This window comes from Chanos chanos, chromosome 14 (genome assembly GCF_902362185.1).
Source record: "Chanos chanos chromosome 14, fChaCha1.1, whole genome shotgun sequence".
Classification (NCBI taxonomy): domain Eukaryota; kingdom Metazoa; phylum Chordata; class Actinopteri; order Gonorynchiformes; family Chanidae; genus Chanos; species Chanos chanos.
The window spans coordinates 4,462,696-4,486,392 of record NC_044508.1 but is presented as its reverse complement, the minus strand read 5'-3'; the positions used below and the strand labels follow the sequence as shown (position 1 = coordinate 4,486,392).

The window sequence follows — 23,697 nt, the reverse complement described above, 5'->3', positions numbered from 1 at the left end:
TTTATTCCAAATCCCATTCGTGTCCAACAACAAAAAGGTAAGGTTAGGACGAAGCCAGAGGAACGATGCGAAACAAATAATGGTGTTGATTTTAGCGCATATTAGTACGCGAGCGACTCAACGGTCATGTCGATTTGTTAACACTGGAATACAAGCACATGTTAGATTTACATGCAGTGGTTTAGCATAAGTTAGTTTGTTCTAATGTTAGCCCTCCCTGTTTTTAAAAAGAGTATGTTAGACGGACAGTATTAGATTAGGAATTAAATACGTGAGTATTTCAGTGTCAGAGTTAATTTATAATAAAAGCAGCATTAAGAGATAGAGAGATATTAACATTTGACGACATACACAAAAAAAACAGGCGCTTTCAAAATAAAATCCCACTTCCCTTATGAGAGGAAAGTATTAACAGGTTACGAAAATTTCAGAAAATATATTTTGCTGCGGGTGCAGTCTTGTACAACAGGCTAAATATTTCAGAAAAATTCACTCTGAAGGAGTGTGGGCAAGTTGATCTTCAGTAAAGATCACGTAGTGTTAATGCTGCAAAAACAAAGAAACCGTAAACACTAAAATTATTTTATATTATTTCATCTGGGACGCAAATGTACACTTCTCAGCGAATAACTTTTTCTTGAATTTCTTCTCTCATCTGAAGTTTCTCCTTCATGGAAATGCTCAGCTGCCCTCCAAAATGTTCTTTTCTCCTTCACATTACATAGCCAAACTCTGAGACTCAATTTAAATGCTGGGGGGGATGGGGTGTGCAACTTGCTAAGAGATTATTTGTCATCTGAATACACACATTCCCTTAGATGCGTGCCTGCCCCCCCCCCCCCCCTTTTTTTTCCTCAAGAGTGGTTGTGGATGGCTTACGCTGCATCAGTATTGCTTTCCTTTGTTTGTTTGTTTTTTTTGCTTTCCGGCTCACCTCACCAGGTGAGGACGGGCATTCTGAGATACAGACATCCTGCCCTTGTCTGAGAAGCCTGAGAGAAAAAAAAAAAAGAAAGAAAAAAGAAAGAAACCGCCATTGGACGTTCAGCCATTTTGTTTGAGGTTTGTTTAAATTTACACACAAACAAACGTCTGCCTCAGTTCTAACACAGGAGTGGAAACAGGGCGGGTTAACCCAATGGGACAGGACCCAACGTCCTGCTGGGCCGTCAGAGGAGTGATCTTTCATCAACCACGATGACTGGTCCTTCTTATGCAGCAATTGTTAGCCAACCCCCAAGGAGAGCACAGAAAAGGTAAGATCTGAAACACGAGGACACAGACTTCACTAGACTTGAACTGAAGCCAGCGACCAAAGCATCAAGTCTGTCTGGAACTTGGATGGGGTACAGATTCCTCTGAAAGTATAGAAAGGTAGAGGCAGTTTTTCCAGTGGTTTTCCAAGACAAACAAAGTGAAACTCCTCTGGCTTAAAAACAAAACAAAACAAAACAAAAACAAAACAAACAACAACAACAACAACAAAAAAAAAAACCAAAATAAGAAAGTGTTTGATTGCTCTCTGTAAGTTTTGGGGTCCAAAGTGTGGACAGCCTTGTGTATGTGTTAGGAAAGCTCAAAACCAGTGTTCATGCTGATAGCATAGCGTAGCTTGTCTCTGAGAATGCTCTTCTTGCTGTAATTGGGCAGCTTCAGGAGGTTGAAACACGTGGAGGAAGTAGGTAATCTGCCCCCAGGCTCCTTCTTTCGGATGGTGAAGAATCCCCTCAGAACACTGCCCAAAGTGTCCCCTGTATCCTGACCAGAGAGAGAGAGAGAGTGTTAAAAACACACACGCACACACACACACAAATCTCAGTATGACTCCAGTCATTTCTGTATTATTTGTAAAGCTCAATTTACAATACATATTGTCAAAAAGCAGCTTTACAGAGTACTGGGCCTGGCCCAGAGGGTCAGCATTCAAATCAATCCAAACTGTTCAGATTCTCACCAGATGATACTCAGAAACTAAAGATGAGATCATGTGAACCTTGGTATACAGTAAAATCAGCAGTGTTATTTTAACTCCTACAGACTTAAAACTGAATCTGTTTTTTTTAACTCTTACAGTGTTAACCTGGATTCAGTTTGACTCTGAAAGAGTTCATTTAACACTGCTGATTTTACTGTGTATTAGGCCTAAAAATGTCAGACTCTAAAGCCTTAGTCTTAGTCTTAGTCGAGCCACTGAGAACAACTGAAGAGTGATACATCTGTGGAGAAAAGCTCACCTGATCATCTGAGACTTCAACACAGCGAATGGAGAAAGGTGGTTTGAGGTAGGCAAAACCAAGCAGAGGTGGTCTGGAACAACTAGTGACAAACTACAATTTGAAGGAAAAAAAAACAAAAACAGAAGTAGCATGAGGAAAAAAATTAGCAGATATGTTATGCTAGGAGGTATTCTACGAAACACTACGTGTATTCTCATTTATATTCTCATTTAGCGAAATGACTCAAGCAAAAGGTCAAACCTGGGGGGGGGAAACAATTCTGTTTGACAGTATTGCTTTTTCGCTCGATTTATTCAGGCCCCTGATAAACTCCTGCCTCCTAGAAAACGCCAGGGGTCTACCATATACAAGGAATAGCATCTCGTCCTGTCTTTACTTTATGTGACACTACAACAAGCTTATGCCTAGAGCAGTTTGGCTCTAACACTGGTTTTTTTTTTTTTTTCCCCCCAACCAATGAGAAATGCATGACATTCAGGTGGGTGGGAATTACCTTTAGGAACATGGCTCTCTCCTCAGGAGAAAAGTCACTGGACAGGATGTCCCACAGCCAGATAATAACCCGATGACTGCTGTGGAAGCCTCCATAGTACACGGTGTGTTTCCTAGGCAACAAGAGGTCAACGGTAAACCACACAACCTTTTACCTTTTGTACTGGGAAATTATGTATTTTGCTAGACATGCAACATTCAGGACAAACAAGTTATGAAGTGAGTCAGAGTTGCTCTTTGAGAAGGTTTGGTGCAAAGAGCGCTTAGGGTAAAGTTTCAAAGAGGCAAATTCTTCCAGCTCATCACTAAGAGCTCAAAGACCAGGCTACTTCAGAGTAACGAACACAAGGATCACAAAGTGACTGTGAATACGATAGACGCTTTCTTAAACCCTTCAACTTTCTTATGCCTAATGTGGTATTCACATTTATTAACTCAGTTCTACATGCTTCTTCACTTTTGTGAGGTCCTCTGAGGTTAAGCTGAGGCATAGCATGCAGCTAAAGACCAAAATGGGTGTGACTAAAAACAAACAAACAAAAAAAAAAGCAGAGGTTTGAAGTTTTAAACGAACTTGAGGTCATCCAAGTCGATCTCAGCGTTGTCTCCGGAGATGAGGCGCTGCACCTCGGGGGTGGAGAACATGTGGAGCCACTCGGGATTAATGATGGAGCGAAAGCCGCGGATGAAAGCCGTGGTCTGGTCTTTGATCTGGGTGTGCATGCGGAAATGGGCCATCAGATGGATGTAGCTGATCCTTAAAGGGCAGGAGAATGTCGAGAGATAAGCATCAAAATATTCTGACAAGCAGACTGAGGTCAGAGAGTCTATTTAATATCGAAAAAGAAAGCTGACAGCACACGTTTATATGAGTTTCATCAGAGCAGGATCAAAAATATTTTATAATATATTTTTTTGTTCGTATTTTCCAATTAAGAGCTTCAAAATTAGCGTCTGTGTCATGAGTGGGGAAAATTCAACGGTGAGATTCACTGGTCAAAAGCTTATGGTCCTTCTTTGACTCAAAAAAAAAAAAATTGGGGCCAATTGAGAATTTGAAACATTTGAATAACTGGTTTTGCCCCAACTGCTCTCAGTGCTTCCTTTCCTTGTGACCTCATTCTCTAAACTATCAGGATAAACGGTGAATTTTTTGATAATGACTGCGTATACTTGCTCAGTATTGCTTTAACACACCCAGAAACTGGAGGAATTTTAGTGGCTCGTAGAAAAGGACACAAAACAAAGGAACCACTTAAGAGCATTGGAACAGAGCCCAGTCACACAAATATTTCAAAGACTTATTTGGTCTGGTACTGCGAGGTGCTTTGAACCAAGAATGCAATGTTTCTCTGAGATCAGATACTCGCAAGGACACATCCATGACAGAAGCCAAACGAATCATCTGATGGACTCACTTATTCTCGTTCGTGACGGGGATGGTCTTCCCTCCAGGAATCAGCTCATGGCACACCAACTGGAAACAGAGGAACGGATCAGAAAAGTGTGAAGTTCAGAGAGAGAGAAAGAAAGAGAGAGAGAGAGAAAGAGACAGAGAGTGAGAGTGAGAGAGTGTGTGAGAGAGAGAAAAAGAGAGACATAGAAAGAGAGAGAGAGAGAGAGAGAAAGAAAGAAAGAGCTGCAGAGGAGTCATGAGAGTTACAAACGGAGCTTGAGGTCGGAGGTTATCTTACCTGTCCCATGACATCTTCATCATATGACAAAGTCAGGCCCAAGTCACTCACGTCCCCGTCGTAACGCTAAAAATCGGTTCACAACAGTGTTAAAAACCCACACACACACACAATGTTACACCAATGGAATGGCTTTAGTTACAGACGGTTATCTGGGGACCTGAAATGAGGAGAATCTATAAATGTGTATGTGCTAATTCCTAAGGTATCTGGCACAGCATTTAAGCTTGCATTCCCAGTGAACAGCAGACAAATGAGAACTGTCTGATTAAGACATTCAAACTGACATATTAAGCCTCGGAAGAGTGAGTAAGTCAACTGACAAAAAATAAATAAATAAATAAATTACAAAGTGCATTTTCATTTGCTATCCCTGATAGTTATGAATAGAGAGAAGCAAACTAGGCTAAAACAAATACTACATCTTAAACTAAAAATATAACAACTCTGCTGTTTTGTCAGAATGCAACGACTTGGGGCTGGGACATCTGTCCAACATTTGCATGCGTCTGGCATTCCTGGTCCTAGAAGTTCCCTAGAACATTTCCGTGTCACCAAAGACATGCTTGGATAACCACATAATCAATGTTCTCAACACACAGTTGTCTAAAAACGGTCTAGAAACATCTTTAGACTATGACTGTAAGGTTCAGGTTTGTCCTCAAGAATGCCATTGACGACCAATGACCAACCATGTCAGGAAGATCTAGAAATAGCCAGCTCTGATAGTCAAGGTGATAAAGAGATCCTAGTCACACCCACCATGACCTGAGAACACCTATGACATCACACAGCACTAGAAGAGGGGCATCTTTTGGTCACGTCACCTTTACCAAGGTGTGGAGTGAACAAATCCAGCTTTTTCATAATTCCTTTGGGACATATACCTTGAATTATTTTGCAGTAAAGAGACAAAGTAGTTCTCTGATTTACCTCTGAAAAATAAGCTCGACTAATTTTTCATAAAAGGTGAAGACACTGGAAGAGCTCCGCAGATACGCTTTCGGCGGACTTCGCCAAAAAAAACGCCACGTCGTGCGCGTGCGTGCGCGCGCTCAGAGCGGTTCGACCTTGAACTGACCTTGATGGAGGTGAGGTTCTTGTAGAACTCGGAGTCGAGCGAGGGCAGCTCGTCGATGGAGCTGTAGAAGGTGCTGTGATGGTGGCCCAGGACCTGGCTGAGAAAGAAGGAGGCGAAGGGCACATCCACCACGATGCCCTCGTACATGGCCTTTCCCAGCATCTTCCCCACAAACTCAAACAGCTGCAGGTGGTTCTCATGGATGTAGGAGGTCGGAGACGGGTAGAGTCTCTCGTTTCCACTGGTGGTCTATGGGGGGGGGGGGGGGGGGGGGGGGGCAGTGGGAGAGAGTGGGTGGGTCACAGAAAAGAAGAGAAAGTGTAGGAAGGAGAAGAAGAGAAAGAGATGGATGGAGGGAACGATAAGGGTGGAGACAGACAGAGAGAGCGAGAGAAAGAGGGAGAGAAAGAAAGAAAAAAAAAAAAAACGGAATGGGTAAAGAGAGAGAAGAAGTTAGAGAAAAAGAGAGAAGTCCAGAACAAAACAGAGGTAGCATGAGAGAGAGAGAGAGAGAGAGAGAGAGAGAGAGAAAGATGAGAGGAAAGAGGGAGAGAGAAAGATTTCATGTTACGCTTGTCAAAGGGAATGACACACTACATGCACAGATTCTGTGAGAGGAGAGAAGAGACATCAGCACCTTAAAAAGATTGAGCGCGGGGTTGAAGACTTTTTTAATGATCTCCTCCAAAAACTCCTTAAAAACACCGTCCTGGTCAATACCGGCCTCGTCCACACCGAGATCGTTGACGAATTTCACCCGAATAACGCCTTTTATGGAATTAACAGGCAGACGGCGGAGCTGGTCATAACCATCCTGGAGAGAGGAAATTTTACAATGAAACTATTAATATTAATAGAAATACTTTAATCAACTTTATAGATGCATCCACCGGTTTATTAAAGGCCAATTAAAAAAAGAAAACTCCATAAGCCTCCTATGTCTGGAAAAAATAACAATACTAAATTCCCTACCAAAACTGGTATCAAATATATGATCCCAAATTAAATGGACTGTAATCTCAGTGTAGTTAAGGTTTTGATTTGGCAGTAGAATCAGCGTTTGTATTTAAGGCCTTACAGTTCATAGGAATAAAATGCGATGTGTCAAGATGAAAAAAAAGAGAGAGAAAAAGAAAAGTGCACCTCCAGCATGCGGGAGCGTCGGATGGTTATGTGTGTGACGTGAGGGGATGCAGAGCTGGTTTCCACCAAACCTAACGTCTCCTTCTCCTTCGTCACAATGTTTCTGAACAACAACACCCTCTGAAAGGAACAGTAAATCCTTCAGTAAAAAAAATGCTCCAACACACAAACACACACTTTCACAATGACTAATTTTCCTGATGATTACATGGTTATGTGGATAATTACAAGTAAATTACTCATCTAATTTTCTGTTACACAATGACATTCTTGGCAGAGCACAACTTCAAAGTCAAAGTCGTCCAATAATTACTGTCTATACATCTATCCATCTATCTATCCACCTATCTATCTATCCATCAGTTTAGTAGTACTATTAGAGTACTATCAAACACATGAGATGATGATTATACCAACTGAAATGAAACCTGACTAATTTACTAATTAAATGCCATACTAGAATATTCATAGTGGGATAGACACAGAGGCAGAGAGAGAGAGACAGACAGAGAAAGAAAAAGAGAGAGAGAAACAAAGAAAGAAAAAGAAAGGGAGAGAGAAAGAAAGAAAAAGAGAGAGAGAGAGAGAGGCAGAGAGAGAGGGAGAGACAGAGAAAGAGAGAGAGTGAAAGAGGGAAAGAGAGAGAGAGGGAAAGAGAGAGACAGAAAGAGAGAGACAGAAAGAGAGAGAGAGAGGGAGAGACAGAGAAAGAGAGAGAGTGAAAGAGGGAAAGAGAGAGAGAGGGAAAGAGAGAGACAGAAAGAGAGAGGCAGAGAAAAAGAGAGAGAGAGAGGGAGAGAGAGAGGCAGAGAGATAAGGAAACAGGGACTGACGTTTTTGTGAGGAATGACATGGGGTATGTACTGCAGGAGCAGCTGAGCTCTCTTCTTTCCTTTGTCCAGCTCCTGAAACAGCAGACTGGGCTTCAGGTCCCTGAGTCAGAGACACAGAGAGCAGACAAATACATCAAACAAACGTGTTATAGCCATCAGACCATTACTCCTCATACGTGACCCGCTCAGCTGTCAACTTCCCCGTCTGCTCTGGGTTTAGAAAAGATTGTGATTTCGTATCAGGCCCAAATGCACAAAGTTGGCACGACAAGACAAAAATTCTGAAATAACCGTTTGCTTCAAAAAAAAAAAAAAAAAAAAGCAACAAAACTCAACTTTTACTTAATCAAAATTCAACATTTTTAAACATGAACCTGGTTATTAAAGCGCTTTAAAAAAAAAAAAAATAACATTGAGTTTCTCCTCTGATTTTTTTTTTTTGGCAATCTGGCGATGGGTAATCCATTTTTATCCAACGCCAACAGAACGTTGAACTTCACGGATATTCATCAGGGAAAAACACGATTTGGTTTCTTGGCGAACCCTGAACGATTAGAAGAGGAGGCGGAAGAGATCCGGGGAAGGAAATTCACGGAAGACATGCACTCACTTCCGCAGCCAGTGATCGTCGGGGGAAAACCGCCGACGGCAGTCCCGTTCGTACAAAACCATCAGCCAACCGTGGACACTGTGGAACAGATTCAACTTCTCCCCTTTCGCATTTTCTGCACACAATCCAAAGAAAACGGAACATTTTTTTATTTTAATTAACTGTTTCCAGCAAAGATAAATACTTGCTGTTTGTTTCTTAGGACATTAGTGATAACACGTAGACAGAACCAGAACCATAGAGTGGACAAATTTTTTTCCCAAACTGACCGAGGATTCCGTCCCAGATCATCTTGTAAACGAAGGTGTTGAGAAAAGAGGAGATGGTGATCAGCTCCTCCATCTTAAAGGAGATCTGCTCCTCGTACACCTCGATGTCATCCAGGATTCTGCAGTCAAACACAGACTCAGTTCAACAAGACGATCTAGTGACTGTCATCTCTAAGAGAAGAAGAGGTAGGTGAATGGAGAGAGAACAGTAGAGGCTGTGTATTCACAACATCTCTCTCAACACTCTGAAAATCCTGTGGAAAACACATTGAATTCAGACCACTGAATACAGTGAATGAAGTGCTGGAGTGGAGTGGGAAGGCTCCACGGGCTATGAGTGACAGATCTGATTCTTCTGGACCCGGGCATGAGTACACATGTGAATGTGTGTCTGTGTGAATATGAGAATCTTTGAATACAAGTGTGTGAATGTGTGTCTGTGTGTTTGTGAGTGAATGAGAGACACTGATGGTATGAGGTGGTGGTTACAGAAGAGCATTAGCACTGTGTATGGATTTCGTGTGTGTGTGTGTGTGTGTGTGTGAGAGTGTGTCATCTGAGTGTGTGTTGAGTGTGTGTGTGTGTGTGTGTGTGTGTAGTGAGAGTGTGTGAGTGTGTAGTGAGTGTGTGTGTGTGTGTGTACTGACGTGATGAGGTGGCGGGAGCAGTCACAGAAGAGCATCAGCATGGCCAGCAGGTGTCTGGACTCATCTGTGTCGTTGTTCAGACACTCCAGGAAGAGTTTCAGGCCTCCTTGGGGACCTAGTTCACAGATAAACGCCCACAGTTTGGGCAAGAGGTCGTCCAGGTACGTCAGACCTGTATCAAAGTGTCAGACACAACACAGAGGGGTAAGGAAACACTGAAAAAGACCGCAGAACGGACACAGTATATATAAGGACATACTGATTTAGAGATTATTCTCATTCTATGGTCTATCGAGAGTCTTACATCTAACAGAGTTTTCTCCATCTCTGTGGAATGCACCTGAATCTTCTAAAAAGGTTAGAGGGCCTCAACTCAAACTGGAATAATTGTTTGACTATTGATATCTAGTTTACAAACAAAATTCACATTCCCGTATGATTCAACTGATAACATTTGACATAAATAAGATGACAGCTTTGCTCCCATATGTGTTGATATAACTATCATTTTATAACGTTACAAATGCACATGTATGTGTATGTATTTATCACACGCACATGTCATACTTTAAAGACATGATTCATCTTCCCATCATATTTTACAGGTCTTTATATTCAGCTCAATGACATTTCTTGTCCTCATGTTTTCACTTAAAAACATGGGTAAGTTGTTTTTGACTGTGGGCATTTTGTGTTAGGTTTACAGGTGTTGTGTGTTGCTCTGAGCTGTGTGTTGTTTATTGCTCTGAGCTGTGTGTTGTGTGGTGTGTGTTGCATGTTTTTGGGAGGCGCAGTGGGACACTGACCCGTCAGAATCTGAAGGCGGATTTGGGTCAGCGTGGTGAGGGTGGTCTGTGGTGTGTGTTGCGTGTTTTTTTGGAGGTGCAGTGGGACACTGACCTGTCAGAATCTGAAGGCGGATTTGGGTCAGCGTGGTGAGGGTGGTCTGGTACAGAACACATATGCTGCACACCTTCTGCACCTCGGCCGAGTCCACGCGCTTCCCCCCAACCGGCTTCAGAATGTTCCGGACAGAGGCCGACTTCTGGAAGGCCCGCTTGAAGAGGTCTGAGTGCAGTCACAGCAAAACAAAAACAAAGTGAGCAGGACTTTTGGCACATACTTCTAAAAAACACACTTCCGCTCAATAAATAACCTCTGGATCAAACTGACCAAAACGTAGGTGAGTTTAACATTGTTACATTTGCAATGTCTACTGTAAAAAGGTCAGTACAAAAAAGCAAAAACACACAAAAGAAAAACTTTTTGTCAATGCATATTGAAAGCCAGATTCTTTGCTGGGCATACTTTTGACAGGCAGGTTGTTCTGAAGCGTGGTTTGTTGAGGCGGTGGAGGGGCGGGTTCTTGGGTCTCCAGTTTCTTACTCAGGACATCACAGAAGAGAGTACATATGACTGGCACACTCCACAAACACTGCAACTGCTTACTGACCAATGGCATAGACTCATTCAGACTGGACAGAGAGACAGAGAGAGAGAGAGAAGAACACCTGATTGGTCTGATGGTTTTCCCACCCATTGCCTACAAGCAGCCAATCAACATTCAGGTTCGACGCAAAATCACTTCCCAGTCCCCTCCCATCAGTGCCCTCCAAACACATCTTAACAACCTGGATAAGAGTAGTCGACTCTGTCACATTGGTTAACTCTATCCTGTCCTCTCCAGTCTGGGTGCCTAATGGAAAGGGAAGCAGAGGGAGATTTTGGACTCGAGTCCCTGATTAAAAAGACGACACTTACCCATAGTCCACGGTCTGGGAGAACCAGCCCAGTACGGGGTGCCAGTGAGTCAGGTTGGATTTCTTTTGAGAGACATATCTCTGACAGTAAGTCAACATGTCCGTCAGGTCTTTCACAAAGTGACTGACTTCCTCCTCCAGAGTTTTCACATTGAAGTAGCCCAGCTGGATCAGATTGCCTGCAAAAACGAAAAGAGCCTCAAAAAAAAAAAAAAAAAACCCCAAAAAACAGCTGATGTATATTTAAAAAAGGTAAAGTGAGCACATGGGGGAAGAGACACACTGTATTTAAATGTGGGCAAAAAGTGGTGCATGTACACGTTTGCATGTTAACATAAGTCCACTAAAGACCTGCCAATGAAATTCACTGCCTGGATAAAATGATGTCACGTGTACACACACACACACACACACACACAGGGCCTACCCAGTGAGCAGCGTGTGTGACTGCCCTCCAGGCACACACAAATACACACACAGACACAGACAGACAGACAGACACACAGACAGACACACACACACACACACACAGGGCCTACCCAGTAAGCAGAGTGTATGGCTGCCCTCCAGGCACACACACACACACACACACAGACACAGACAGACACCACACACACACACACACACACACACACACACACAGGGCCTACCCAGTAAGCAGAGTGTATGGCTGCCCTCCAGGCAGACGCAGATGTCAGAGCACTGCTCCTCTCGGCTCAGAAACAGGATGAACTTACGCAGCAGGTCATGTGACTGGATCGTGGCCATACACTGAGGAGAGGACGAGGAGGAGGAGGAAGAAGAAGAAGAAGAAGAAAAAGAAGAAAACAGAAAAAAAGAGTTGAGTTCAGCTCTGTAAATCAAAAGGCAGGCGTGGTGAAATTAAGTTGAATTCAGTGTTTGATGAATGCGTCAGAAACATCCCGTTTCATTCCCTGACATGGCAGCTAAATGACCAATGAGGAGGAGAGTTCATGAGGGCTGGGCTTCGTTTTGTTTAGACTGTAAACGAACACGATTTCCAAAGCGCCATAAACAAGACAAACCAAAAACATGACGTGACTGTAAAAAGCCGTGAGGTATTCTAAAGGGATTTGTGCCTACAGGAGAATAGTTCATCACAACCGTGACAGTATATTTTTGGTGTGTTAGTTTGTTTATATTGCTCCATTCAGCTCACCAACGTGCATGTTTTTGTCTGTAAGTGTCAGGTGATTTTTTTGTTCAGGGACTCTGAAACGAATGTGTTTTGACTCTCAATCAGTTTATTTTTTACCTTTAAAGACAAGTTTTTTTTAATACTTATTTGAGGACTTTTTTTAAACCTCCACAGTGACCTCATCTGACCGTTACCAGGCACACATTTTCAGCTCTGGAACTTTCATGGCTGAGTAAGAAGCGTGTGTTTTATAAGCGGTGTTTTTTTTGTAGGGGGGGGCGGGTTTTCGGACCTACCTCGGGTGTAAGCGTGTTGAGGTGGGAGATGACGGCTGGGACAGACATGATGTGCAAAAGGAAAGACCTCAGGAGGTTGTCTGAGAAGTGAGCAGCAATGACTGGCCTAAGGGACAGGACATATAACCGTTATAACGGTTTACAGATGACACACTGTTTCACACACACACACACACACACACACACACGCTTATAACAACGCTCCTAATAACGGTTTACAGATCACACGCTGTCTCACGCACGTCAACCAAAAACACAGACATCATCATTCAACAGATGAGCTTAACCTAATCACGCTACCACTTTGCCAAACAGTAACCTTGTCCATGAACAGTACATAACTAACAAATAAACCAGCCACTGGCCACAATTACATATACTTTACAGTAAATTTTCCTCTTATAACAATGCTCCTAAAAGCACATCAGTGATGCATCAATGGCTTTGGAGAAAATCCCCCCAAAAAGAGCCTCAAATTGCGACATGCAAAACAGACACCGCAAGTCAGAGCTAAAATGTGAAAAGACCACTTCTGACAGAACCACGGTAATCTTTTGGACAAGACGCTGCTCCGTTGGCTTGGTCTCCATAGCAACCTCACCTGAGAGACAGAGTGAAAACGGCTGTCAGAGTTCCTTTAGAGAGAGAGGGTCTGGACCGCGCCAATCCGTTTGTCAACAGAATCTGCACGGGGAGACAACATCACATGAGACCTCGAAATCCCCCGTCATTTTTACAAAAATCAGCGTTTGAACGCACTGTATGTATTGGCTGACAACTGACAGGCTACGACGTGGAAATGACTTGACGTGTGTTCTGTAAAGGCAAGGCGCACAGAGCGTCTGGGCCGGGGTGTGGGTTCAGAGGGTTTTATCGACATCACCTGGAGAACAGAGTAGAGTCCTTTCTGATTGAGGTGTCCCATTATATTCTCACATATCCTGTTCAAGGCAGGCCTCAGTGCCTCTCCTTTACACCCACACACAAACAGACACAGACAGACAGAGAAAGAGAGAGAGACAGAGAAAGAGAAAGAGAGGAGGAGATTACTTTTTTATGAAGAAAATCCTGAATTACTTGAATCCTGAAATATGTCAGAATGTCAGCATCACCTAACTGCACGAGAACGTGACCAACCTTTCCCCCGTGCTGTTTTCCAGGTCGACGTGTCTGTGAAGGTTATCAGCATTGTCAGGTACAGAGTCACCAGCTTGTTATCCTGCATTATATCAGGCTGCCACAGAGAGACAGAGAAACGCTTTTAATGACCTCTTATTATGCAGCTGTACTCTGAAGCTAAAATAATGACTGTAAAACATGACCTAAAAAAAAAAAAACACGAACGGACACAGAGTGAACACAACACAGGGGTAAAGAAAGAAATGTATTTCATTTCATCTTGGAAAAAGAAAACTGCATATATATATATATATATATATATATATATTCCATACAAACCGTACCTTTAATTGTTTCAGGTATTCACAGCAAACCCAAAGCACGTCTTTAACCTGCTTGAGCCACAGGATGGTCAGGTCTTTGGACAGAGCCAGGGAAACGTACCACACCTGTCAGGCATAATCACACAGGCATCAAACAGCATCTCAATACAAACACGTGAGGAATGGAATGTGTCGCTCCAAATGAGGACTTTTATTTTGTTTTTTTTCTTTCAGTACGCTGGTTTCCTGTCCTCTGTGTTTAACACTGAGAGAGACTCACCTTGGGCTCGTTTTCCACCTCCATGCTGCTGAGGATGGTCCGACAGAGCTTCTCAAACCGCTGTGAGGAACAGAGCGAAGACGCAGAGAAAAACCCGGATTTTAACAGAAATGGTCAGATGTAGACAAACCAAAGATTTTAACAGAAATGGTCAGATGCAGAGAAACAACAGATTTTAACAGAAATGGTCAGATGTAGACAAACCAAAGATTTTAACAGAAATGGTCAGATGCAGAGAAACAACAGATTTTAACAGAAATGGTCAGATGTAGACAAACCACAGATTTTAACAGAAATGGTCAGATGCAGAGAAACAACAGATTTTACCAGAAATGGTCAGATGTAGACAAACAACAGATTTTAACAGAAATGGTCAGATGCAGAGAAACACCAGACTTTAACAGAAATGGCCAGTACGCAAAGCTTTCTGTTCAATTAGCAAAACTCACTTCACTATAGGGCTTGTCCTAATAAGTCAAAGTAAATGAGATCTTAATTCATTCTACAAAGAACTGGGTAACCTTTATGGGTATTCAGCATCTGCTAGTTAAAGATTATATGGTATTGAATTTTCAAACGTCACCATACAAAGCTTGTAATTAAAATTTTAACCACGCTCATTGTGTTGTTAAGTCTGCCAAAGCGAGCATAGGTAAGATAATTCCCCTGAGGAGACCTGGGAACTCTCCCATTGCTCTCTCTCTCTGTGAAATGCATGTGACGACACTCACTAGTTTATCATCCTTTCTGTGTATGAATAATAATTTCCGGGCAATCTTAAAGATGGATAACGCATTGCGTTTTGTCGTCCCGGGGTCACTCGTGTGAAAGTAGTCATCCACCTCTTTCCTGAGGGGAAAGAAAAAAAAAAAGGATGAATTCACATAGTACAGCTGGTGCTTAAGTAGCACTGGTACTGGTACTAACTAAGGTACAACATTCAGCAAATTCACCATAGTTAAATGAACAGAGTGCTAAGTGTGGATTACGGAAACACTTTACGTGAAGCAAACTTACCAGAGCAAACACAGCTATGAGAGTGACTGAAAACACTCTAAGGAGTAACAGTGACAGTATGGGTGTAAACAGATGTAAAACCCACTCTAAAATTAACCCTGCACAACTGCAGGAAATGTTACACCGTTAAACTGACACTTTCAAATCTAATGTGCACATTTATTCTTTGTTCTGCACAACAGATGCATTTACTCTATAATTAATACTTGCAAAATTGGATTCAGGAAACACTTCTTGTTTCCAGTTTTAAGACAGAAAACTCAATACAGTGGGAAAATGGTTTAGGTGGCAAAGAAGATCAATAAACAAACTTCATGAATTATTGTTTACAAACTCCCCCTCCAGGAATCCTTATTCCTCAAAACAGCAACAGCAACAGCAACTACTTAAACTGCAATGAATCTCTGAAACTCTGAGGCAATCTAGTATTTCATAAACATGGATCTTTTATTGCCATCACACGCTTACATTCCAGCCTCACTTGCATTAACAGTTCTCCCTCGAGTACTACATGGCCCTTTTCATCATCATTTACATGCAAGGAAACGCCTTTGGCAAGAAGCACAAAGTAAGAGGCAATAAAAGGATGAAGTTACAAGGAGAGAGAGAAAGGATCTTTGTCACGAATAGTGATTCTTTAGAGGTTTTAGCTTGTCTTGTTCCCTAAGAGGCGATCAATTTTTAGGGAACAAAAAACAAACAAAACTCCAAAATGAAAGGACATTTGGGGTCAACCTCGATTGCTTTCATCTATCCAAAATAAATAAAAACAGTCCTTGACATAACTGAGATGAAGTGATCTTCAGTGTAACTGCCACAGTAAGGTTAGTGGGAATCTCGGAGAGGATACTGAGAGGGACTGAATAAGAAAATAAAGGTTGTGGAAATGTTGTGACAGTGCCCAACCCCTGACAGAGCATAACAACTTCATACGGGCCAATGAACAAGACGGAAACTGTGACATCACAGACGCCTCCCTCAGAGTCACTGAACATGACGTAAAACAACACCAGACAAATTTTGACTCCATCACACATCGCTTTACAACTTAGGTCTTTTTTTTTTTTAATAAAATGTCATAGTGTCAGCCTCTACACACGATTTTTTCCAATCCCTCATCATTTTTCCGCAAGAGTCAAAATCCGCGTCAGCTTTCTCGGCCATGGTTACATTATAATAATAATAATAATAATAATAATAAACTCTCTGTGGGCCGACCTGATTTCTCGCTGCAGTCGGCACCGGCACAGAAACCTCCTGACCAGGGCCTGGATCTGAGTGGCCGCCCTCTCTTTCTCCCGGTGCCCCTTTCGCTCCTCCCGGGCGTGCCGGGCCTTGTCCAGAAACTCCGACTTGGAGGTCTGAGTGGCGCTGAACATCCTTCACTCTGAAAAAAAAGCTGGTTAAGAGTTACGGACACTACGTTAATGGAAGTATATTGATTTTATTTATGGATGCTTTGCAAGCTACATAAAAAAACAAACAAACAAAAAACAAAACAAAAAAAAACAACTGAATGTGGTCACCCCCCCCCCCCCCCCCCCCCCCCCCCACCCCACCCCCCGAAGACATCAACTAAAATCAACAGCACAAACAGGATTACTCATGACCACCAAGAGCACTTGAAAATATATTTTTGAATAATGATCTCAAACAGTGGGTTACGAGTGGAAGTGACATAATCTCATTGTAATCAAAACAAGTCCCAAGACTAGCCTCAAAGTAAATTAATGCAATGATATACAGATGAAAAATAAACCCTCTCACGCATTCCTCACAGTTTTCAGTCACTGTGAAGGGCACAGTTCTGGCATTAATGATCTTACCTTAGGTGGTGACTGGCTAGAGCTGTAGTCTGCGTCTCACACAAATGCTACAACATATCCACTTGCTTCGATCTTGCTTCCTCAGGGTCCATTAGGGTCAGAATCACCTCTCGCGGCAGAAACTGTGCCCACCACAAACCCAGTGCCACAACGTCAAACGTTATCTCTGTAAACCGTATTGACAACAAACATAGTTCATTTGTGGTTGCTAAAGCAGGTGTACAGAGCAAACCAACAAATTAGGTCATGTTCGCGACAATGTTGGCTTATCTATCGTAACATGGAAATACTTCACCCTCAGTAATACCTGAATGATTATGTAATTTAACTATCAACTTCGGCTGGGACGTAACGCTTCTCCTTCAGTCTAATCTAAGTGGCTTTCGACTTCCACCGAGAATATTATAGCTAACCTCATAAATCTTAAGAAAATGAACTCGTATCGCATAAGTCTAGAACACAGTTATGACAAACAGTCTTCATCTCTAATCTATCTTACATTAACACACTGAGTATCGTCTTAGGTTCTTGAAAACTGATAGCAAGCCTTGAAAGCGATATCAAGCTTTGAAAACAATTTACTGTATTAACCTTCAGACAAAACGTTAAAACGACTTGAAATGCACTACACTGGCAATACGTCATAATCTGTATCAAACGATAACGACGCTAATAGCTAAAAGCATCGAAAGCATACATTAAACTAAGTCACATTTAGAGCGCTACAAAAATGTCATGTAGACTACTTAAAGTAAACAAATATACTGCTTAGAAATAGTGCAATTACCGACCGAGCTTTTGTTATAGGTAGTAGAATAATGTACCAGAGCTTTAGAAACTCTCCTATCTTCACTTTGATTTCTGTGAAAAAATGAGCTATCGAAAGCTAATCTAATAGCTTGAGTGGCTACTTTATAAGGTTTCACTGCTTCGTGGGCTAAGTTTGACTATTTTTCATGTATGACAAACACCGAAATAACAAGAAAATACTCTAAGAAAATTTAAACACTCCTCTTCTAATAAAATACACGCCTGAGCGTGATGACTTTTGAGGGTATTAAAATGTAAACAACAAAGTGGTCCTTACACTCACTGCGGCCATTAATCCCTCGGTGCAACCTAGAAACTCTTCCGGAAGGAAAATGTTTTTTGTGTTTTTTTTTTCAATCGTAGTTGTCGGTCTCTACACCCGACGGGAAATCAGATTTTTGCGTGCGTTGATCACCAAAATACCGATTTCTGAATTTAAAAGTTATTGTCTTAAAACAATGAGGTCTCCTCCCAAGTTAATAGCTGTCAAAAAGGCAACAGAGGGATCGGTCTTTTGAGTAAAGGGAAATGTGGTAACATTATTATGACGTATTAGTCACATTTGGGTGTGTTAAGTCAGGCAGTTGCAGTGAAGCTGGTGACTGAACGTACAGCACCAAAAGGAACTAGAAATGTTGTACAGTAGCGTTGAGGGAATTTGCTTTTGTTCATGCTGCAATTAAACTTAACCACACTTGGGAAATCCACCAAAGAATATTTTCCAGGTCCAGCAGAGGTAAATACAACGTATCCAGCGGCACTACACGGGAAGTCTCCCAACTTAGCAAAGCACAGAGGGCATTTGAACCATTAAAAGCCGGGCTATTTTGGAGTCATTAGAAAAAAAAAAATCATAAACGAATTTACTTCTTTCTATTACCCCCATATTTAAGTAAACGTTTACTGGCACAATTCTTAAGAAATCGTGGATAGGCACGTTGCATATAAATTGGAAACAAATGCTATAGGGAGACATTTGTACTGTGTTGTATTTTACTGCTTTTTTGCTTTTTTCCAAGATTGATCGATTTGGCCTGTTGACACTGAAACCATGTCAGCTATAATCAGTCAGGGACTTTCAACTGAACATCATAACACATGGGATAATAACAGCGCGTCCTCGCAATTAGTCAACCACGCCAGTTCAACTGCTCAGTCATGACACTCGCGAACAACTCATGTGAACGTGCGCAATCAGCCGGAAGTGTGTAATTCCAAACTAGTTCCAGGGCCCGAAAGTGTCGGGGGATTCTATGGTAAATAATGACGTTTTTACCTATTAATCAGTGAAAATGTATCGTGGTATATATTAGTTTCATCATTTAGTCACTTCAGAAGTTCGAATGAATTTGGAATTTTCCGGTTTTAGTGGTCGTTTCGTTTCTAAATAAGGCAATTCAAAGTAACTGCTAGCTAACTAGCTTGACACTCGTTCCACCCTGTTAATACAACGTCGTCAGCTATGGTTTCTCGTCAGATAACGAACAAGCAAATAATTTAACGTCGGTCAATCCTCCGTTGTGACGGTAACTAAGAATATAGAAAGTTTTGAGAGTATTTCGATTATATTTAATAAGATTCAGACTTGTTAGTCGACGCGTATTTGATGTCCGAATTTGTACCTATTCCCGTTACATTTTGCAAACTAGCTAGCTAATTGTGGCAATATGGGTTTTCAGGACGTGTTTCTGGAGTCTAGCTATTTCACCAAATTAACAGATACCGTTATTCGTCGGCTACATTTGTTTTGATCGGGGTTTATACAAAGTGGCCAGGCTGTGACGTAATGGTTACAGTGTATTTAACAATACGTGGGGGAGTGAGAAGCAATACAGTAGATTAAATGGTTGTGCCTGAGCTTGTGGATTTACATTTGTAAATGATTTTACATCAGGTAGTGATTATCACACGTGTTCATCTTTCGGTTTATGTTTTTTAACGTGTTTATGTTGTCTTGTTTTAATGACGATTTTAAAAAAAAAACGCGTTTTTAAATGTCTGTCCATACTGTGAAGTTTCGGGGGTTAGGTTTGCTCATGAAACTTATAAACTTATACACACACTCACACACACACATTTTTTGGCCTTGTTCCGAATAATAACCTTTATATTCTCCACACTGTAGGAAGAGATGTCAGGAGAGAGTGTGGTGAGCACGGCTGTGCCGGCAGCTACAACACGGACCACCTCTTTCAAGGGCTCCAGCCCCAGCTCCAAATACGTGAAACTGAACGTGGGTGGAGCCCTCTACTACACTACCATGCAGACGCTAACCAAACAGGATACCATGCTCAAAGCCATGTTCAGTGGCAGGATGGAGGTCCTGACCGACAGCGAAGGTATATCTTCTATGACCCATCCGTCAGTTACTTTACTTTGGCAAAAATGTAATTGTATTAGGAGACACTGAAGGAAGTTTAATTGTATTTCTTACAATACAGTAGCTCACCTTTTTTTTTTTTAGACAAATAGATGGGACTGATCTGAATTTTCTACTTTCGTTGCTTTATGACTGTCTCTGTGCATTCAGTAATACTTCAGAATATCCTGGGTTGTTGATGCAGAATAGGAAGGAGTCTAGACTTGGGCTGAGTTGAATTTTGAGGGAGATTTCTCAATCATTTTGTATTATATTTTGATGATCAGTCTCACCTGTGCACTGCGATCTGAGCGTTTGCCTATCAACCAATCAGAGTTGTCAGTTGAACAGTTTCAGTGGGCAAATATTTAAGTCCATTTATTTTTGTAAACTGGATTATTAGCCGAGTGAGGTTTCCACATTTCTACCCCTCTGTCTGTCTCTAGGTTGGATTCTGATTGATAGGTGCGGCAAGCACTTTGGGACCATTCTGAACTATCTGAGGGACGGAGTGGTTCCCCTGCCAGAGAGCCGGAGGGAAACAGAGGAGCTGTTGGCTGAAGCCAAGTATTACCTTGTACAGGGCCTGGTGGATGAGTGCCAGGCAGCCCTACAGGTACGGTGTCCATGGCAACCCTCGCCTACGTCCGCAAAAAGTCCCAGGCGGTCGGTGCTCTCAGCCGTCTAAGCGGTCTCTCAACCTAGCACCAGCACTTGCCACATCACAAAATCAAAAAGCTACGGAGTGGAACATTATGGATATTTTTCTACTTTGGATTCATTTTATAGTTTATGTTTCGAGTGAAAACCAATCAGACCAGCTAATGTAATCAAAAGTTGTCTGAGCAGTCTCAGTGGCATATTGCCACAAGTCCTTTGACGTCTCTTAGTCTGGCTTTCCGCCGTGGTATGGGATTACGTCCAACGCGTTACTAAAGGTTATAGTTTTGACGCAGCGTTCTGCTGTCATAGAAATGGATGCTGGTGATGTCAGATCGACGCATGAACTTTTCACTTATTTAAAAATGTTTGCCTGTGTTTCAGAACAAAGACGCGTATGAGCCTTTCTGCAAAGTGCCTCTGGTCACGTCATCGAAGGAAGAGCAGAGACTCATCGCCACCTCAAATAAGGTAACCAGACACCTCCAGCTATTACTCACTATCCACAAGCAAAGATAACCATCTCTGTTACTTTTTAACTATCTTTGTCCTTCTACAGCCTACAGTCAAACTGCTGTATAACAGGAGCAACAACAAGTATTCATACACCAGGTAAAAGGATGGTCTTTTCTGTATCTTTACTAACAGTACCGTGTTGGAGATTTGAAGGATTAAAATTAGTGCCGTCGTTGTGTCTTATGTTTCATTCAAATCGAACTCTGCCGCTCTGGTCTTTGCACAGCAACTCGGATGACAACATGCTGAAAAACATCGAGCTTTTTGACAAGCTCTCGCTTCGCTTCAACGGACGCGTCCTCTTCATCAAAGACGTGATCGGGGACGAGATCTGCTGCTGGTCTTTCTACGGGCAGGGCAGGAAAATCGCCGAGGTCTGCTGCACGTCCATCGTCTACGCCACCGAGAAGAAGCAGACGAAGGTAACGACCCGCAGAATCACCTTAAGGCCTTGAAGGACAAACTGATCTTTTTATTATTATTTTTATTATTATTTTACCATCATGTCTTGTCATTTTTAAGGTTCTGTTAATGGACTCCTTATGGATTAAAAAAGCAAGGGTATTTGAGGTCGAGATTTGAAGTAGCCAAGTCAAACCCTTAACCCAGAATACGCTGACTGTTTCTGGCTAAGGATACTTGTTTTATAGAATCGTGATGCTGGTACTCACAGACAGCGGGAATGCCGCACTTCTACCGCCGTTTCAGGCAAAAGGTCAAGCCGTTTATGAGTAGTGGGCTGAGTCATCTACTGTATTCATTTTTGTCAGGTTGAGTTTCCAGAGGCCCGAATCTATGAAGAGACACTTAACATTCTGCTGTACGAGTCTCAGGATGGCCGAGGTCCTGACAACGCCCTCCTGGAGGCAACAGGGGGCGCCGCAGGGCGCTCTCACCACCTGGACGAAGATGAAGAACGCGAACGCATCGAGAGGGTGCGGAGGATCCACATCAAAAGACCGGACGACCGCACCCACCACCACCAGTGACCTCCTCGACCTCGCCGACCTTTTGACCTCTCCGACCTGGCCCCACACCTGTGCCTTAAGACCACCAGCGCTTTGACCTCTTAACCTCCCCGTCCGTAGACAGGCACGCCCATGTAGCCTTGCAGTATCTCACAGAAACATAAAAAAAAAAAAAAAATCTCCATCCAAGATTTCATGACCTGTTTCAGATTTGGTCTGTTTATTTTGCCCAAGGCAAAATCTATCATAGCATTAAAAAAAAATATTGGATTATAAATATGATTTAGCGAGAGACACTGTTTTTGATAAATTTCCTAGCTGAGGTGTCAGCTCTGATATTGGTCCCTGACATTGTAGGATGATGGCGTTTCTTAAAATAGTCTACGTTTTGGGGAGGTTTCTGCATCGCATGCATCGACCTAAGATTAAAAAAAATGGGGATGCATTACGTCCCATGAAAGATGTTAGCGTTCAATCGCAGAAAGGTTTATTATTAGTACGCCAGGAAGTCCTATGTCGTGAGACTTTGTTGTAAACGGTTTAATTTGAAAGTGACGATAGGTATTGGACTTAGGTCAGAAGTAAAATTAACTCTCGACCAATTTTGACATTCCCTCTTATTCCACCCCTCTCCTAATATTCTCCAGAGCAGTTTTTTTTTTTTTGTCAGTTGAATGTACCCAAGTGCAGCATTTACATAAAAGGCTCCAATATATTGAAACAACTGTCAGATTTTAAAAGAATTCTATAGTGTTGCAGCTAACGAATATTTCAGCAATTCAGCATAGGCGCTGTTTGATAGTGTTAGCCTATGTTGTGTAGTGTTTTATGTTGTATGTGTGGCCATTTTCTCCGTAAACCAACCCTCACTCCTTTATTTCGTTTGGCTGTTTGTGCCTTATGTTGTGTTTCTCGGTAATTCCATACGAGTTGTGTGTACGTGCGTGGTGTCGTTTTTTGGGTTTTTTTGTTTTAATTTGAAGTGTTTGTTCGTTTTTGTGTTGCCGTATCTCAAAATAGTAACGGCTGGTCTTTGTGTGTGGTAAGTGAAGTTGACCGTCGCCGATGAAATCAAATTGAAGGAAGGATTTTGGTCTTCTTTAATCTGGTGTCGTTTCAGCGTTATATGTGAACTGGCTGATGTGAGAGAGAGAGACAGAGAGAGAGAAAGAGAGAGAGAGAGAGAGAGAAGCGTTACATATTAACTGGCTGATGTGAGAGCGAGAGAGTGAGAGAGAGAGAAGGAGATGAGAGAGAGAGAGAGAGAGAGAGAGAGAGAGAAGGAGATGAGTGAGTGAGAGATGAGAGAGTGAGAGAGAGAGAAGGAGATGAGTGAGTGAGAGATGAGAGAGTGAGAGAGAGAGAAGGAGATGAGTGAGTGAGAGATGAGAGAGAGAGAGTGAGAGAGAGAGAAGGAGATGAGTGAGTGAGAGATGAGAGAGTGAGAGAGAGAGAAGGAGATGAGAGAGTGAGAGATGAGAGATGAGAGAGAGAGAGAGAGAGAGGAGCGAGTGAGAGATGAGAGAGAGAGAGTGAGAGATGAGAGAGAGAGAGAGAGAGAGAGAGAAGGAGATGAGAGAGAGAGATGAGAGAGAGAG

The 23,697-nt window shown here is 42.3% G+C and overlaps 2 protein-coding genes across 2 annotated transcripts; one reads left to right on the top strand and one right to left on the bottom strand.

The window, feature by feature from the left end:
- Positions 1-1,473: 1,473 nt before the first annotated feature.
- Positions 1,474-16,870, bottom strand: ube3b (ubiquitin protein ligase E3B). The gene is made up of 26 exons (XM_030791016.1): positions 16,787-16,870; positions 16,179-16,359; positions 14,675-14,792; positions 13,944-14,003; positions 13,685-13,789; positions 13,359-13,455; positions 13,105-13,190; positions 12,823-12,905; positions 12,222-12,327; positions 11,417-11,537; positions 10,768-10,945; positions 10,315-10,481; positions 9,907-10,074; positions 9,007-9,178; positions 8,360-8,478; positions 8,091-8,205; positions 7,481-7,580; positions 6,648-6,767; positions 6,142-6,318; positions 5,505-5,753; positions 4,424-4,489; positions 4,148-4,206; positions 3,304-3,486; positions 2,731-2,842; positions 2,235-2,327; positions 1,474-1,758 (listed from the first exon to the last, which is right to left on the bottom strand). The coding sequence occupies exons 2-26, from the start codon at positions 16,337-16,339 to the stop codon at positions 1,567-1,569; spliced, it is 3,207 nt and encodes a 1,068-aa protein (XP_030646876.1). The 5' UTR covers positions 16,340-16,359; positions 16,787-16,870; the 3' UTR covers positions 1,474-1,566.
- Positions 16,871-18,795: 1,925 nt separating this feature from the next.
- On the top strand, positions 18,796-23,374 carry kctd10 (potassium channel tetramerization domain containing 10). Its single transcript, XM_030791030.1, has 7 exons — positions 18,796-18,852; positions 19,722-19,935; positions 20,402-20,571; positions 21,000-21,086; positions 21,175-21,227; positions 21,358-21,553; positions 21,902-23,374. The coding sequence occupies exons 1-7, from the start codon at positions 18,850-18,852 to the stop codon at positions 22,118-22,120; spliced, it is 942 nt and encodes a 313-aa protein (XP_030646890.1). The 5' UTR covers positions 18,796-18,849; the 3' UTR covers positions 22,121-23,374.
- Positions 23,375-23,697: the final 323 nt, after the last annotated feature.